Consider the following 19,133-nt stretch of genomic DNA (forward strand, 5'->3'; position numbering starts at 1 on the left):
TGGAGTGAAAAAGATTTTGTGTGATCGGGGCCTGAACATGCAGGAGGGTGAAAGGAGGGCAAGAAATAGAGTGAATTGGAGTCATGTGGTATACAGGGGTTGACGTGCTGTCAGTGGATTGAAGCAAGGCATGTGAAGCGTCTGGGGTAAACCATGGAAAGCTGTGTAGGTATGTATATTTGCGTGTGTGGACGTGTGTATGTACATGTGTATGGGGGGGGGGGGTTGGGCCATTTCTTTCGTCTGTTTCCTTGCGCTACCTCGCAAACGCGGGAGACAGCGACAAAGTATAAAAAAAAAAAAAAAAAAAAAAAAAAAATAAAGATGGACACACGATGTCAGCTCTACTTTACGGGATCTGCTGAGTTATATATGGGAAGGTAGTTCAAGAAAAAGGTTTATAAGTCACTCAGCTTTCTTTAAATTCTGAGCTTAGTGAAGATGTCATTTGTAATGAAGTGAGTGGTCACCCATGGTCATGCCTAAGAATTATACTAATCAAAAAGTTATCATAGCATATGTGTGACATGAAGGACAACATGAAACACATGTGTTCTATGTGAGATCCTCTAAAGCCAGACATAAGTTAAACCTTGAGGAAAAAAATGAGCCAATCTAAAAATAAAAATAAAATATCCAAAACTTTATGCACCACTTACTGAATATAACTTCCAAAGGATTCATGTACATATGCCTTTAGCTTCTAACATTTTCCAACTGTAATGATTTACAATGCCTAACAAAATTAAGAATATTGAATAGAAATAAGAATTACAAGCAAATGAAGATGTAAAATTATGCTAAGAAAAAGTCTTGGATGTCACATGATCTTAACAATCAATAATTTTTTGCCTACAATATTTCAACAACTTTAGTTCAGAGAAGTAACATTCATGATCCTCACGCCATTTTATATAACACTAACAATATGATTGTTTTAATGATTCATATTACATATCTAAAGGAATCCTATATGTGAACAATCACCTGCTATCACCTTAAAAATAATGGAGTAACTCATCATTAATAATAGTGTGGCAATTATACACTGCTAATACATTGTAAACCTTAGAAAAAATAAATTATGCATCAGAAATGCATTATAATTATACAGTAAGAGACTGATGATTTTGATGAGTCAAACACTGGATAGTACAGATGATGAAACATTATACAGTACAAGGAATAGGGTAACGCTAGTACATTTCAAGCCATATTTTAACTCAAAATGCAACAGGAACTATCAGTTCCACAACTAAGTGTTGTGTTCAGATATTTTTGAGATCTATACATTCAGAAACTGCATAAGAATTAATTCATCAGTCTTTTCAGGAGTAAGCTGATATCTGATACCAGGAAAGATGTGAAGTAACTTATATGTAACAACTTTTACTACATCCATGATGCTGAAAATGATTATTACTGGTTCCTAAATGATGATCACAGATAAGTTGGATAAACTGTCAAGCACCTCCAGGTTGGAAACAATAAACTGGGGAGGTTAGAGTTTGGGGATGGGTGAAATGTTTCCAATCTCCAACAAAGAACCTCCTCAAAGCTATCCCTAATCTTATAAACCATTGCTATCAATGACTGTTGCAACAACAACCAATTCTAAAGAACTCTTTTGTGAACTGGTATTTCTCGCTTTGTTCAGAACCTCCTGAATACTCTTCATTTGTACATCCTTTATTTTCTAGAGGCATTTAATTACTGAGGGTAAATTTTCTTGTGTTACACCCCTACACAGATTACACACTATAGAAGAGAACTCAATTGGAGTGTTGATTAAAAAATGAATCAGTTCTTTAGTCCTTGGAATGATGCCATACATGGCATGTCAAAGTTTTGAGTTTCAACAACACATCCAGTAGGAATAAACCTAGGGTTGAAAACCCTAGAAGACTAGGCTACTGCTGAAAGGGGAGAGTCTATTGAGGCCAGGATTACACTGGACTCTGATCTTGAAGATGAAAACTTTTGCCATTGTGCTCAAAAATAGACAGTGAGGTTAGGCGTGTCAGAGGTTGATGACTGAGGCATGGGGGTCACACTCACTTCTGGGTCCAACTCCGTCTGGAAAAAATAATGTCATGACCACAAAAGACAATCTTTAAAATTCTATGAAATTCATATCATAATCACATATCTCATATACCTACTACAAGAAGGAACTACTTCTGAGATAAAAGTACATTATCATAAAGGGAAGGGATGTGTGAATAACAACATATGAGAAAGCAGAAACCCATCATTCATGGATGCCCTATGAGGTATTCAGATATCATGACAGTATGTAATACAAAAAATCAAATTAAATCAATGCAGTGCTAATGAACATCCCTTTGGAATTTATTATTTATCATACTTAATTGCCGTCTCCTGCACTAGCAAGGTAGCATAAGGAAACAGGCGAAAAAATGGCCCAACCCATCTACATACACATGTATATACATAAACGCCCACACATGCACATATACATACCTATACATTTCAATGTATACATACATATACATACAGACATATACACATATTCTGTACATATTCATACTTGCTGCCTTCATCCATTCCCGTCGCCATCCCGCCACACATGAAATAGCGAGATAGTGCTAGGAAAACACACAAAAGGCCACATTTGTTCACACTCAGTCTCTAGCTGTCATGTGTAATGCACCGAAACCAGAGCTACCTTTCCACATCCATGCCCCACAAAACGTTCCATGGTTTACCCCAGATGCTTCACATGCCCTGGTTCAATCCATTGACAGCATGTTGACCCCAGTATACCACATAGTTCCAATTCACTCTATTCCTTGCATGCCTTTCACCCTCCACTATGTTCAGACCCCGATAGCTCAAAATCTTTTTCACTCCATCCTTCCACCTCCAATTTGGTCTCCCGCTTCTCCTAGTTCCCTGCTACCTCTGACATATATCCTCTTTGTCAATCTTTCCTCACTCATTCTCTCTTTGGAATTTGTTCATCATTATAAGTGTAAGGTGCAAGAAATCTGTTACAAATGAGGAAGTTCATGCTTTACTGCAAACACCATCCATTAACTGATTTTTCTGTACATTTTCTCTTCAACTCCTGCTATTAAAGAGGTTTTTAAGACATATCTACTGAAGCACTAAGACTCGTAGGAAATACATCTGGAAATTAACTCTGCACCTAAAGAGTTACAACCAGAGTCAGGTTACCAGACATTCATAAATACAAGTTTTATGGATGAAAAAATGTCTTAATATCCACTGATATTTTTCTTCTATAGATAAATTTACATTAAAGTTTCACTTGGGAGAACATAAGCTTCAAATTCTCAAACTCAGGCTATCATTTGAGGATTAGTTTCCCTTTCACAAGATACTTTCTCAATTTTTACCTTTTCCACACTTTCTATTTCAACTTCACTTCTTTGTCTAACTTCTAAGGCAATCCTTACAGTTTTCACGCACAACTGTGTTTTATTATGTGCAAGCAGACAGCAGTTCCACTCATATATGTAATAAATAAACCTGACTGCAACATTCTTTTCATAAATATTCTGAGCAATGCTGTTGGATCTTTGACAATTAAATGTTTGAATACTGTGAGTAACAAAAACACTTTTGGAGGATTCAACTTAAATTTTTGTGTAAAAGCTGGAAATAGTATTTAAGATATGCATGAAATAGAATTTGAGCTAATAAACTCCCTTTATAATCATGCCAATCTACTCACCTTATTACTTAGTTCATCTTCCCAAGATAACTTCTTCACTCTCTTAGGTATTGATCCATGAGGCCAGGAAATCTTTGATGTCAATGGACCAGAAGAACCCGAGTGAGTCCCGGGAGAGGATGCAGGGTCAGGATAAGGAGTGTTCGCTGGGGTGGGTGGTGTTGGAGCAGGGCTAACTCTGTTCTTGACTGGAAGACCACCTACAGCCCTAGCTGATCCAGCTGGTGAGGAGCTGGGTAATGCCCAAAGAAAAATGAATATTAAATAAATAATATATACAGTACCAGGGAACAGACAAAGAAGAGCCCATCCACTCATATACACATATATACATAAATGCCCATACATGCACATATGCATACATATCAACATATACATATATACATGCATATACATACACATATATACACATGTACATATTCATAATGGATTTGTATGTAGCATTTATGGATCTGGAGAAGGCATATGATAGAGTTGATAGAGATGCTCTGTGGAAGGTATTAAGAATATATGGTGTGGGAGGCAAGTTGTTAGAAGCAGTGAAAAGTTTTTATCGAGGATGTAAGGCATGTGTACGTGTAGGAAGAGAGGAAAGTGATTGGTTCTCAGTGAATGTAGGTTTGCGGCAGGGGTGTGTGATGTCTCCATGGTTGTTTAATTTGTTTATGGATGGGGTTGTTAGGGAGGTAAATGCAAGAGTTTTGGAAAGAGGGGCAAGTATGAAGTCTGTTGGGGATGAGAGAGCTTGGGAAGTGAGTCAGTTGTTGTTCGCTGATGATACAGCGCTGGTGGCGGATTCATGTGAGAAACTGCAGAAGCTGGTGACGGAGTTTGGTAAAGTGTGTGGAAGAAGAAAGTTAAGAGTAAATGTCAATAAGAGCAAGGTTATTAGGTACAGTAGGGTTGAGGGTCAAGTCAATTGGGAGGTGAGTTTGAATGGTGAGAGGCTGGAGGAAGTGAAGTGTTTTAGATATCTGGGAGTGGATCTGTCAGCGGATGGAACCATGGAAGCGGAAGTGGATCATAGGGTGGGGGAGGGGGCGAAAATTTTGGGAGCCTTGAAAAATGTGTGGAAGTCGAGAACATTATCCCGGAAAGCAAAAATGGGTATGTTTGAAGGAATAGTAGTTCCAACAATGTTGTACGGTTGCGAGGCGTGGGCTATGGATAGAGTTGTGCGCAGGAGGATGGATGTGCCGGAAATGAGATGTTTGAGGACAATGTGTGGTGTGAGGTGGTTTGATCGAGTAAGTAACGTAAGGGTAAGAGAGATGTGTGGAAATAAAAAGAGCGTGGTTGAGAGAGCAGAAGAGGGTGTTTTGAAATGGTTTGGGCACATGGAGAGAATGAGTGAGGAAAGATTGACCAAGAGGATATATGTGTCGGAGGTGGAGGGAACGAGGAGAAGAGGGAGACCAAATTGGAGGTGGAAAGATGGAGTGAAAAGGATTTTGTGTGATCGGGGCCTGAACATGCAGGAGGGTGAAAGGAGGGCAAGGAATAGAGTGAATTGGAGCGATGTGGTATACAGGGGTTGACGTGCTGTCAGTGGATTGAATCAAGGCATGTGAAGTGTCTGGGGTAAACCATGGAAAGCTGTGTAGGTATGTATATTTGCGTGTGTGGACGTGTGTATGTACATGTGTATGGGGGGGGTTGGGCCATTTCTTTCGTCTGTTTCCTTGCGCTACCTCGCAAACGCGGGAGACAGCGACAAAGTATAAAAAAAAAAAAAAAAAAAAAAATTCATACTTGCTTGCCTTCATCCATTCCTGGTGCTACCCTGCCACACAGGAAACAGCATTGCTACCTCCTACTTCAGCAAGGTAGCGCCAGGAAAACAGACAAAAACGGCCACATTCGTTCACATTCACTTTCTATGGTTAGCCCCAGACGTTTCACATGCCCTGTTCAGTCCACTGACAGCATGTCGATCTCAGTATACCACATCATTTCAATTCACTATTCCTTGCACCCCTTTCACCCTCCTGCATGCTCAGGCCCCTACTGCTCAAAATCTTTTTCACTCAATCCTTCTTCCACCTCCAATTTGGTCTCCCACTCCTTGTTCCATCCGCTCTGACACATATGTCCTCTTTGTCAATCTTTCCTCACTCATTCTCTCCATATGTCTAAACCATTTCAACACACCCTCTTCTGCTCTCTCACCCACAATTTTTATTTCTGCACATCTCTCTTATTCTTTCACCACTTACATGATCAAATCACCTCACACCACATACTGTCTTCAACCATTTCATTTCCATCACATCCACCCTCCTCCGCACAACCCTATCTATAGTCTATGCCTTGCAACCATATAATATTGCTGGAGTTCCCTTTCCTTCAAACATACCAATTATATAATATGTATATGGATGAAGGCAGCAAGTATGAATATGTACAGGTGTATATGTCTGTGTACGTATATGTTGGGGATGAGAGAGCTTGGGAAGTGAGTCAGTTGTTGTTCGCTGATGATAGAGCGCTGGTGGCTGATTCATGTGAGAAACTGCAGAAGCTGGTGACTGAGTTTGGTAAAGTGTGTGAAAGAAGAAAGTTAAGAGTAAATGTGAATAAGAGCAGGTAATTAGGTACAGTAGGGTTGAGGGTCAAGTCAATTGGGAGGTAAGTTTGAATGGAGAAAAACTGGAGGAAGTAAAGTGTTTTAGATATCTGGGAGTGGATCTGGCAGCGGATGAAACCATGGAAGTGGAAGTGGATCATAGGGTGAGGGAGGGGGCGAAAATCCTGGGAGCCTTGAAGAATGTGTGGAAGTCGAGAACATTATCTCGGAAAGCAAAAATGGGTATGTTTGAAGGAATAGTGGTTCCAACAATGTTGTATGGTTGCGAGGCGTGGGCTATGGATAGAGTTGTGCGCAGGAGGATGGATGTGCTGGAAATGAGATGTTTGAGGACAATGTGTGGTGTGAGGTGGTTTGATCGAGTAAGTAACGTAAGGGTAAGAGAGATGTGTGGAAATAAAAAGAGCGTGGTTGAGAGAGCAGAAGAGGGTGTTTTGAAATGGTTTGGGCACATGGAGAGAATGAGTGAGGAAAGATTGACCAAGAGGATATATGTGTCGGAGGTGGAGGGAACGAGGAGAAGTGGGAGACCAAATTAGAGGTGGAAAGATGGAGTGAAAAAGATTTTGTGTGATTGGGGCCTGAACATACAGGAGGGTGAAAGGAGGGCAAGGAATAGAGTGAACTGGATCGATGTGGTATACCGGGGTTGACGTGCTGTCAGTGGATTGAATCAGGGCATGTGAAGCGTCTGGGGTAAACCATGGAAAGCTGTGTAGGTATGTATATTTGCGTGTGTGGACGTATGTATATACATGTGTATGGGGGTGGGTTGGGCCATTTCTTTCGTCTGTTTCCTTGCGCTACCTCGCAAACGCGGGAGACAGCGGCGAAAAAAAAAAAGTATATGTATGTATATGTTGAAATGTATAGGTATGTATATGTGCGTGTGTAGGGCGTCCATGTATATACATGTGTATGTGGGTGGGTTGGGCCATTCTTTCGTCTGTTTCCCTGCGCTACCTCGCTAACATGGGAGACAGTGACAAAGTATAATAATAAAAATAATCATGTAACCCTATGGCCCCTTTTTAGGGCTCCTGAAGTTTCAAGTCTGCACTGCAATTATTTGCAGGGATATGATGGACTCCTTTAGAGTGAAAAATTCCTTGATGGGGCCTACTTCATTCACTGATGATAATGCAATCTCACTCACTATGTAACATCATGCAGGCAGAGTCCAGTAACACTGGACTCAGCCTGTATAAGGTTGGACCATGAATGAAATGTTATCTTTGGCAAAGCTGTATCACTGGAAGGTACAGTCTCATCTAAGAACTTCTCACTTCAAAGGCATCCCCATTTCCCTGCTACTGGAGGTGGTACATGCTTGGGCTACAAGAGCCTCTGGAAATAGGTCCTGAGGTACACCAGGGTTCTTTCTTGGAAAAGGGGGTCCTGGTGTATATAAAAATAAAACATAATTGAATACATAAATATATAAATAAATAAATCCCTGGGGATAGGGGAGAAAGAATACTTCCCACATATTCCCTGTGTGTTGTAGAAGGCGACTAAAAGGGGAGGGAGTGGGGGGCTGGAAATCCTCCCCTCTTACTTTTAATTTTCCAAAAGAAGGAACAGAGAAGGGGGCCAAGTGAGGATTTCCCTCAAAGGCTCAGTCCTCTGTTCTTAACCCTACCTCGCTAATGCAGGAGATGGCGAATAGTATGAAAAAAAATAAATAAACATGTGAATATATTACATACAACATGTGAAATTCACTCCCCACATCAATACCATTTACTCATAAGCAACACACAAACTAAATGCCTCAGAACACTTCTGGCACCAGATCTGAACAAGTAAAAGGGTCCTTCAATATCCTACACGAACAAATCATCCACTCCACTCTAAACTAAGCCTCACTTGCCATGGTGGATCTTCTACCCTCTCTAAAGTAAATGTAACAAAGATGCAACAACACACAAAACAGTGCACTCAAAACAATCATTGGCTGCCTAGCAACCACAAACACTCAACACTTACACTATGAAGCAAAGATCTTCCCAATAAAATCCCACCTCAACATGTTTAGCACTCATATCTTTCCAACACCACTAAATTCCAAGCAGAAACAAAAAGCCTACTCCTGTGTCACACTTCAGACACCTGTACTGATGGATCCTTCCAATCCCAGCAAACATAACAATGGAACACTAAATACAACACTGAAATGACCTAACAAGCACCAGACATGCACCCATCTTAAACCACACCCCCAAACGCACAGATTCACACTTTCCAATCTAAGCTATGAGCATCAACCATTGCTACATTACTACAAACACCAATTCCAGTATAGCACATCGCTCTAATTCACTCTATCCCGTGCATATCTTTCATCCTTTTGCATGTTCAAGCCCTGAGCACTGAAAATCTTTTTCATTCACTGTTTATATATAAATAAATAGATTTCTTGGCTAATACCATGAGATTTAAGTGAACAATCATCCATTTATGTTGGGAGGTATACATACCAAGTCTACTTAGTAACATAAATGGATGAAAATTATTCTTTCTAATGTAATCATAAAAATAGTATGCAAGATGATAGTTACCTCTTGGACATGGCGCCAATACCCACAGGCGACCCAGAACTCCGACCACTCCCTGCTCTTTTGCCAATGCTATGCTGACTTCCTCGGGTACCATTTCCAGACAACGATCTATAATATGATTCTTCATGTAGGTAAAAATGCATGAGAAGCTAAATATAAACAAACAAGAATGCAAAAGTACCCCTTCTCATGTTTTTAAAGGGTTTTGCATTAATTGTACAAGCAGTAAGTGTAGCAATTCAAGTTACAAATCATACTATTAAAGTTACTGAATGCATTTGGCAAGGTATATGGATAAGTAAAAAATACATACAGCAAAGTACTTCTGTGTGAAAGTCTGCTTATAAAAAAAATTGCATATTACACTATTATGAGAGCAGGATAACTTGGGTCAAAATTTTCTATCTATCATCATCTCTGACGTCAATTCCCTCCTGCAATTCTCATCAAAGGGGTGATCACAGCGAAAGAGTTCCTACTTATCCCTGTCCTTACATGCCTCCCTTGCATACACCATTCCATGCATTCTTCCCTGATTTCTTCCCCTACAATACTTGTCCCCTTTATTTCCCATGTCACAGGTGGTTTTCCTCCCCCTTTTTCAAATGTACATACTGTCAAGACAAAGCGAGACAACACTGACACATAGCTATCAGTATAATAAGAGAAACTGGACACTCCAACTGACAAAACAGACAGTGCAGACATTACTTAGCCTTCTAGAAAGCTTATGATAAGGATCCATATAAGAGACTGCTTGCTTAAACTGAATTCTTGGAGTCATTGGACAATTGTTATATGGGATTAAGAAATTTTCTTTCTGACAAGAAGAAAAATGTTTAGATGTGTCATTTTTAAACTAGTTAAAGGATGAGACTGGAACCCCAGAGGGCAGTATTCTTGGACCAGTATTGTTTGTATATAACCTAATGGATGGCACCCAGTCCAGTCACAAACTTTTTACATTCTTTAAGACATACAAGAGAATATGGACCTGAAGAGAGAGAGTAATTTTGCAACAAACCATTGCTTAACTGAGGGAATGTAAAAGAAATTAGCTTATCATGTTCAATGAAAACAAATATAAGCATGCAATAAGTAATAAGGACAAAGGAAGGAGATAAATGCATAATGGGATACTGCAATGCTATAGAAAACAAGAAAAAGATTTAGGTGTATATGTTATTGCTAACCAAAACCATAAGTTCTTGCTGCTAAGGCTGCATCAAAAATATCAAATGCCATATCAGATGGAAGAAAACGAAAATGTACATATATAAAGATATGTTGTTAGAAGCAGTGAAAAGTTTTTATCGAGGATGTAAGGCATGTGTACGTGTAGGAAGAGAGGAAAGTGATTGGTTCTCAGTGAATGTAGGTTTGCGGCAGGGGTGTGTGATGTCTCCATGGTTGTTTAATTTGTTTATGGATGGGGTTGTTAGGGAGGTAAATGCAAGAGTTTTGGAAAGAGGGGCAAGTATGAAGTCTGTTGGGGATGAGAGAGCTTGGGAAGTGAGTCAGTTGTTGTTCGCTGATGATACAGCGCTGGTGGCGGATTCATGTGAGAAACTGCAGAAGCTGGTGACGGAGTTTGGTAAAGTGTGTGGAAGAAGAAAGTTAAGAGTAAATGTGAATAAGAGCAAGGTTATTAGGTACAGTAGGGTTGAGGGTCAAGTCAATTGGGAGGTGAGTTTGAATGGTGAGAGGCTGGAGGAAGTGAAGTGTTTTAGATATCTGGGAGTGGATCTGTCAGCGGATGGAACCATGGAAGCGGAAGTGGATCATAGGGTGGGGGAGGGGGCGAAAATTTTGGGAGCCTTGAAAAATGTGTGGAAGTCGAGAACATTATCCCGGAAAGCAAAAATGGGTATGTTTGAAGGAATAGTAGTTCCAACAATGTTGTATGGTTGCGAGGCGTGGGCTATGGATAGAGTTGTGCGTAGGAGGATGGATGTGCTGGAAATGAGATGTTTGAGGACAATGTGTGGTGTGAGGTGGTTTGATCGAGTAAGTAACGTAAGGGTAAGAGAGATGTGTGGAAATAAAAAGAGCGTGGTTGAGAGAGCAGAAGAGGGTGTTTTGAAATGGTTTGGGCACATGGAGAGAATGAGTGAGGAAAGATTGACCAAGAGGATATATGTGTCGGAGGTGGAGGGAACGAGGAGAAGAGGGAGACCAAATTGGAGGTGGAAAGATGGAGTGAAAAGGATTTTGTGTGATCGGGGCCTGAACATGCAGGAGGGTGAAAGGAGGGCAAGGAATAGAGTGAATTGGAGCGATGTGGTATACAGGGGTTGACGTGCTGTCAGTGGATTGAATCAAGGCATGTGAAGCGTCTGGGGTAAACCATGGAAAGCTGTGTAGGTATGTATATTTGCGTGTGTGGACGTGTGTATGTACATGTGTATGGGGGGGGTTGGGCCATTTCTTTCGTCTGTTTCCTTGCGCTACCTCGCAAACGCGGGAGACAGCGACAAAGTATAAAAAAAAAAAAAAAAAAAAAAAAAAAAATAAAGATAGGGGATAGGGGTGAAAGAATACTTCCCACGTATTCCCCATGTGTCGTAGAAGGTGACTAAAAGGGGAAGGAGCAGGGGACTGGAAATCCTCCCCTCTCATTTTTTTTTTTAATTTTCCAAAAGAAGGAACAGAGAAGGGGGCCAGGTGAGGATAATCCCTCAAAGGCCCAGTCCTCTGTTCTTAACGCTACCTCGCTAACGTGGGAAATAGCGAACAGTTTGAAAGAAAGATGGATGAATAGGAAGAATAAAGATGAAAATTTTCATAAGATTTTCCAAAACTTTGGCTCATCTCATAGGATATGCAACAAAAGCCTGGCCTTCTTACACTGGGGAAAATACTCATAGGATTGAGAGAGTGCAAAGAAGGCCCTAAATTAGTCCTTGAACTAAGGGACTTGCTTTATGAAAAAAGTTGACATGCACAAGGACCTGCAACAGTGAAGGGAAGGAGAGTTGGGGAGGATCAGACTGAAGTCAATTAATCACTACTTACAAAACATAGATCACTAAGTTTTTCCTCTTAGCTTCAGGATATCAGCTTAGAAAAATGAAAAGGCATATTTAAACTTATTAAACTATGACACACAATCAAGTGATAAAGTATCTGAGTAGGTAACTAACAATCCCACCATAAATGGCTTCAAAATAAGTATTACAAACACAAGACAATGAAAGTTAGGTGAGGTCACTATTTTGATCCGAAACACTCTAAACATTATTCCCTCAAAAAAGTAAACTATACACAGACATAGAGGAGAAATTTCCTTAATGAGAGATAACATGGTTTTAAGGAAAGACAGTTACAGCTATATTGGACAAGGAGAAGGTTGGTTGGATTATTAGCAACTGGACAGCAACGAAGTATCTGACACCATTGCATAGGAGGCCTATTAAGAAGCTGGATCACCAAAAGAATTTGGTGTAGGCTCCTTCAATGGATAAAAGATTATCTTAATGGAAGGAGTCAGAGGACAAAAGTCAAAAGAACCTTCTCAAAAAGGGTTGAAGTTACCAGCAGAGTGCCACATGGTTCTTTCCTGGATTCATTACTCTTCATGATGCATGGGAAAGACCTTCCAGAGGGATATGGACTTTGACCTAAATATGCTTGCAGATGAAGTAAAGATCATGAAGGAAATGAAAAACATCGAGGATTGCATCAACTTACAAGGGGATCTTGACAGATTCCAAAGTCGGTCTGATACAAGACTGATGAAGCCAACCTGAGTAAATGCAAAGTAATAAGGACAGGTCACAGCAAAGGAAGGCCATGATATGAACATCATCCAGCAGAAAATATGTTGTAGATATCTGTGTCTCAGTAAATGTAGGTTTGTGGCAGGGGTGTGTGATGTCTCCATGGTTGTTTAATTTGTTTATGCATGGGGTTGTTAGGGAGGTAAATGCAAGAGTTTTGGAAAGAGGGGCAAGTATACAGTCTGTTGTGGATGAGAGAGCTTGGGAAGTGAGTCAGTTGTTCGCTGATGATACAGTGCTGGTGGCTGATTCATGTGAGAAACTGCAGAGGCTGGTGACTGAGTTTGGTAAAGTGTGTGAAAGAAGAAAGTTGAGAGTAAATGTGAATAAGAGCAAGGTTATTAGGTACAGTAGGGTTGAGGGTCAAGTCAATTGGAAGGTAAGTTTGAATGGAGAAAAACTGGAGGAAGTAAAGTTTTTTAGATATCTGGGAGTGGATTTGGCAGTGGATGGAACCATAGAAGCAGAAGTGAATCATAGGGTGGGGGAGGGGGCGAAAATCCTGGGAGCCTTGAAGAATGTGTGGAAGTCGAGAACATTATCTCGGAAAGCAAAAATGGGTATGTTTGAAGGAATACTGGTTCCAACAATGTTGTATGGTTGCGAGGCGTGGGCTATGGATAGAGTTGTGCAGAGGGGGGTGGATGTGCTGGAAAAGAAATGTTTGAGGACAATAGGTGGTGTGAGGTGGTTTGATCGAGTAAGTAATGTGAGGGTAAGAGAGATGTGTGGTAACAAAAAGAGTGTGGTTGAGAGAGCAGAAGAAGGTGTTTTGAAATGGTTTGGTCACATGAAGAGAATGAGTGACGAAAGATTGACCAAGAGGATATATGTGTCAGAGGTGGAGGGAACGAGGAGAAGTGGGAGACCAAATTGGAGGTGGAAAGATGGAGTGAAAAAGATTTTGAGTGATCGGGGCCTGAACATGCAGGGGGGTGAAAGGCGTGCAAGGAATAGAGTGAATTGGAACGATGTGGTATACCAGGGTCGATGTGCTGTCAATGGATTGAACCAGGGCATGTGAAGCGACTGGGGTAAACCATGGAAAGTTCTGTGGGGCCTGGATGTGGAAAGGGAGCTGTGGTTTCGGTGCATTATTACATGACAGCTAGAGACTGAGTGTGAACGAATGTGGCCTTTGTTGTCTTTCCTAGCACTACCTCGCACACATGAGGGGGAGGGGGTTGTTATTCCATGTGTGGCGAGGTGGCGATGGGAATGAATAAAGGCAGACAGTATGAATTATGTACATGTGTATATATGTACATGTCTGTGTGTGTATATATATGTATACATTGAGATGTATACGTATGTACATTTGCATGTATGTGTGTATGTATATACATGTGTATGAGGGTGGGTTGGGCCATTCTTTCGTCTGTTTCCTTGCGCCACCTCGCTAATGCGGGAGACAGCGACAAAGCAAATAAAATAAATATAATATAAAATCTGTGTGTAAGTGAGCTTGGGAGTTGCCATGATTTCTATCCTGTTACCAGAATATCACTCAAGAAAATGGTTAAGGAGACCAACTGTCTACAAGCAAATTAAAGAACTGCATGTAAGTTCATGGATAATGAAATATTCAGCAAGCTGTTCACATCCTACATGAGGCCAAAACTGATTATGCTTCTCTTGTTTGGTCACCACAAAAAAGAAGAACCAAAGCAAATGGAAAAAGTTCAGAGGAGAGCAATAAAGATGGTACAGTGTACAAGAATTAAGAAAGCTGAGTTATAGGGAAAGGCTAGAGGCCTGAAATCTGCCCACCATGGAAGAGAGAGGAGAGGGATGACTTGATTACATACTCTCAGTTTTTGAAATAATGTAATTAAGGAAGAAATTTGTTAAAAAAAAAGTCTAAGAAGTACTTTTATAGTACCTCCTTTGCAAATCTTTTCTGGACCTAGACAGCCCCCTCTGTAGGGCATTCTTATCATAAAAAACATAAGAATATATTCTCTCTTATTTTTTTCTTTCCCATACTTTGTCACCTAACATCTATCTGAAGCTTAGCTTGTGCACGGACACAATACAAGTACCAACGAGAGTGCTAATGCTGTCATAATATCTCCTGTTACTACTTACTCTGAAAAAAAAAAAAAGAAATGCAAGTAACTTGCACCACTGACTTACCTAATATTATGTACAGGGGGTTCTGGAGTACCACTTAAAGAAGCAGTAGATGCTGTGGTGGATGATGACCTAACAGTGCCACTAAGGGATAGTCCATCACCAGAATTCCCAATATGAGGTGGTGCTGGAGGGGTAGGAGGGTTCGTGTTGGAGGTAACAGGGAGTGATCCATTTACTAAAGGATTTTTGAGGTAACGGCGGCTTCCCTGCGCAGAGCCTCCGAGAGCACTTGAACGAACTGAAACTACAAAGCTTAACATTGAAAAAGCAGGATCTATATATAACTAAAAGATTTTCAGTATATAATAATTTACCAATATAACAACCTTGAGCAACTAACAGTTAAAAAGATATCATCTAACTCTTATGTATATACCAGTATAATACAGGATGCATACATAGACAAAATTCTGAATGTTATAACAATCACATGATACCCATTACTCTTGATCATTTCAAGAAAAACAGTATTCTGATGTTACAGAACAGTTATTCATGATATCTTAAAGAGTGATTTAATATCCCCCTACTCAGGTTTTCATGGAGCACAAATGTCATCAGCAAAGAACAAAGGACTGCAGTAAAATACCATAAGCTCATGATAATCAAAACAAAATTTTTCAAAGGTAACTTTTACCTCTTATGTATTGCTCTGTTATTTTGAGGCCACTGGATAAAATACCTTACAAACTACAAATGCCAACAATCATCAGTGAGTATAGTATGTTTCTCTCCAACTTGAGCATCTTCATGTCACCTTGACAAGTGCATTTTACTAAACCCTCGATAAACCTCTATTCGCTTCACCTGTAAAAACCCATCACTGCTGCACCTTTGACATCCTCAACAGACCCTCAATACACCAAAATTCATCTCACCCTCTACATATGCCTCTTCACTTCACCCTCAACGAGTGCAACATCACTAACCCCTTATATATATTATATTATACTTTGTCGCTGTCTCCTGCGTTTGCGAGGTAGCGCAAGGAAACAGACGAAAGAAATGGCCCAACCCCCCCCATACACATGTATATACATACGTCCACACATGCAAATATACATACCTACACAGCTTTCCATGGTTTACCCCAGACGCTTCACATGCCCTGATTCAATCCACTGACAGCACGTCAACCCCGGTATACCACATCGATCCAATTCACTCTATTCCTTGCCCTCCTTTCACCCTCCTGCATGTTCAGGCCCCGATCACACAAAATCTTTTTCACTCCATCTTTCCACCTCCAATTTGGTCTCCCTCTTCTCCTCGTTCCCTCCACCTCTGACACATATATCCTCTTGGTCAATCTTTCCTCACTCATTCTCTCCATGTGCCCAAACCACTTCAAAACACCCTCTTCTGCTCTCTCAACCACACTCTTTTTATTTCCACACATCTCTCTTACCCTTACGTTACTCACTCGATCAAACCACCTCACACCACACATTGTCCTCAAACATCTCATTTCCAGCACATCCATCCTCCTGCGCACAACTCTATCCATAGCCCACGCCTCGCAACCATACAACATTGTTGGAACCACTATTCCTTCAAACATACCCATTTTTGCTTTCCGAGATAATGTTCTCGACTTCCACACATTCTTCAAGGCCCCCAGAATTTTCGCCCCCTCCCCCACCCTATGATCCACTTCCGCTTCCATGGTTCCATCCGCTGCCAGATCCACTCCCAGATATCTAAAACACTTCACTTCCTCCAGTTTTTCTCCATTCAAACTCACTTCCCAATTGACTTGACCCTCAACCCTACTGTACCTAATAACCTTGCTCTTATTTACATTTACTCTTAACTTTCTTCTTCCACACACTTTACCAAACTCAGTCACCAGCTTCTGCAGTTTCTCACATGAATCAGCCACCAGCGCTGTATCATCAGCGAACAACAACTGACTCACTTCCCAAGCTCTCTCATCCCCAACTGACTTCATACTTGCCCCTCTTTCCAAAACTCTTGCATTCACCTCCCTAACAACCCCATCCATAAACAAATTAAACAACCATGGAGACATCACACACCCCTGCCACAAACCTACATTCACTAAGAACCAATCACTTTCCTCTCTTCCTACACGTACACATGCCTTACATCCTCGATAAAAACTTTTCACTGCTTCTAACAACTTTCCTCCCACACCATATATTCTTAATACCTTCCACAGAGCATCTCTATCAACTCTATCATATGCCTTCTCCAGATCCATAAATGCTACATACAAATCCATTTGCTTTTCTAAGTATTTCTCACATACATTCTTCAAAGCAAACACCTGATCTACACAACCTCTACCACTTCTGAAACCACACTGCTCTTCCCCAATCTGATGCTCTGTACATGCCTTCACCCTCTCAATCAATACCCTCCCATATAATTTACCCCTTAAAAAGTCTATATTCACTTCACCCTGGACAAAAAGATTTTCACCTCATCCTTGACAAATGTATCTTCAGCACCCTATACAAACACATCTTCATTATGCCCTTGACACCACTGGCTTCTGACCGGAATATAAGTCAGATTAAAGGCTAGGGTTGGGGTGATGACTGCAGAAAAGAAGAAAAAGATGAAAAAAATGAGCAAAACCAATATGTTCTCCCTCCTATGGAAAAAAAATATGATAAAAGTAATACTAACAAAATGGCAACTCAGATTTCCAAGAGTAGACTTTCGTAGTATTGATGTGGTCCTCAACAATAACAAGGTGAAAATGTAACTATCTAAAGGCATATGATTACAAAATCTGCTGAGAGAGTATACTCAAAGAAAACAACCAATAAACACATATCTTACAGAAATACCTTACCTAACAAATGTGGCCAATGAACATACCTTTTATCATTGCAATGCTGTAGCAAAATGCTAATCCTTGAAAAAGCAACTGAACTTTCAGGAAACTTTAGTGCATCAGACATGGTACGTCCTTCTTTCACAGTTAGTTAATTGGGTGAATTCTATGCAATCAAACTGCACTCCTATAAACTAGTCACTAAAATTTTCATTATAAATAGCATCTTAAACATTAAAATTTATTACTGGACAACTTCTATATCTGCCTAGAAAAAAAAAGTGAAATCATGAATTTAACTCGAGACAAAATAAGGACCACAAAAATTCTATCAAACATTAAAACTGATTAATATGCCACCAATTAGAAAGGACTACTCACTGGTACTGGCTCTAACACTGCCATTGTTGTAATTATTATTAGTGGTGTCAGTATTATTGTTCTCAGAGGATGGTAGTTCAATTCCTGCAAGGCCATTTGGTTGGATGGGACTGCCTAATGGTGTCATCTGCCGTCCATTACCCTGCATCTGATAATAGTAAGGTAAAATTAGTCGTGTAACTCTGAAAAAGATCCTCGGGCCATGGGCATATGCCAAGCATGGTAGAATAGAAAAATAAAGAAAAACAAAAAGAATCAAATAAAAGACATTATGAAGTAAATAAATTGATATATCCCTGGGGATAGGGGTGAAAGAATACTTCCCACGTATTCCTCGCGTGTCGTAGAAAGCGACTAGAGGGGACGGGAGCGGGGGGCCGGAAATCCTCCCCTCCTTGTATTAACTTTCTAAAATGGGAAACAGAAGGAGTCACGCGGGGAGTGCTCATCCTCCTCGAAGGCTCAGAGTGGGGTGCCTAAATGTGTGTGGATGTAACCAAGATGTGAAAAAAGGAGAGATAGGTAGTATGTTTGAGGAAAGGAACCTGGATGTTTTGGCTCTGAGTGAAACGAAGCTCAAGGGTAAAGGGGAAGAGTGGTTTGCAAAATGTCTGGGGAGTGAAGTCAGGGGTTAGTGAGAGGACAAGAGCAAGGGAAGGAGTAGCAATACTCCTGAAACAGGAGTTGTGGGAGTATGTGATAGAATGTAAGAAAGTAAATTCTCGATTAATATGGGTAAAATTGAAAGTTGATGGAGAGAGGTGGGTGATTATTGGTGCATATGCACCTGGGCATGAGAAGAAAGATCATGAGAGGCAAGTGTTTTGGGAGCAGCTAAATGAGTGTGTTAGTGGTTTTGATGCACGAGACCGGGTTATAGTGATGGGTGATTTGAATGCAAAGGTGAGTAATGTGGCAGTTGAGGGAATAATTGGTATGCATGGGGTGTTCAGTGTTGTAAATGGAAATGGTGAGGAGCTTGTAGATTTATGTGCTGAAAAAGGACTGATGATTGGGAATACCTGGTTTAAAAAGCGAGATATACATAAGTATACTTATGTAAGTAGGAGAGATGGCCAGAGAGCGTTATTGGATTACGTGTTAATTGACAGGCGTGCGAAAGAGAGACTTTTGGATGTCAATGTGATGAGAGGTGCAACTG

The 19,133-nt window shown here is 40.5% G+C and overlaps 1 protein-coding gene across 4 annotated transcripts in view; it reads right to left on the minus strand.

Annotated features, from left to right (window-relative positions):
• Positions 1 to 324: 324 nt before the first annotated feature.
• Positions 325 to 19,133, minus strand: part of Cad96Cb (protocadherin Fat 4-like Cad96Ca) — a 229,257-nt gene continuing 210,448 nt past the window's right edge. For all 4 annotated transcript variants that reach the window (XM_071668117.1, XM_071668114.1, XM_071668115.1 and 1 more), the window contains 5 exons: positions 17,972 to 18,119; positions 14,785 to 15,028; positions 8,870 to 8,977; positions 3,722 to 3,953; positions 325 to 2,076 (listed from right to left, as the gene is read on the minus strand). In XM_071668117.1, the coding sequence (XP_071524218.1) occupies positions 1,993 to 2,076; positions 3,722 to 3,953; positions 8,870 to 8,977; positions 14,785 to 15,028; positions 17,972 to 18,119 (816 nt within the window). In that variant the 3' untranslated portion in view covers positions 325 to 1,992. The remainder of the gene's footprint in view (positions 2,077 to 3,721; positions 3,954 to 8,869; positions 8,978 to 14,784; positions 15,029 to 17,971; positions 18,120 to 19,133) is intronic.

Source organism: Panulirus ornatus, chromosome 12, assembly GCF_036320965.1.
Source record: "Panulirus ornatus isolate Po-2019 chromosome 12, ASM3632096v1, whole genome shotgun sequence".
NCBI lineage: Eukaryota > Metazoa > Arthropoda > Malacostraca > Decapoda > Palinuridae > Panulirus > Panulirus ornatus.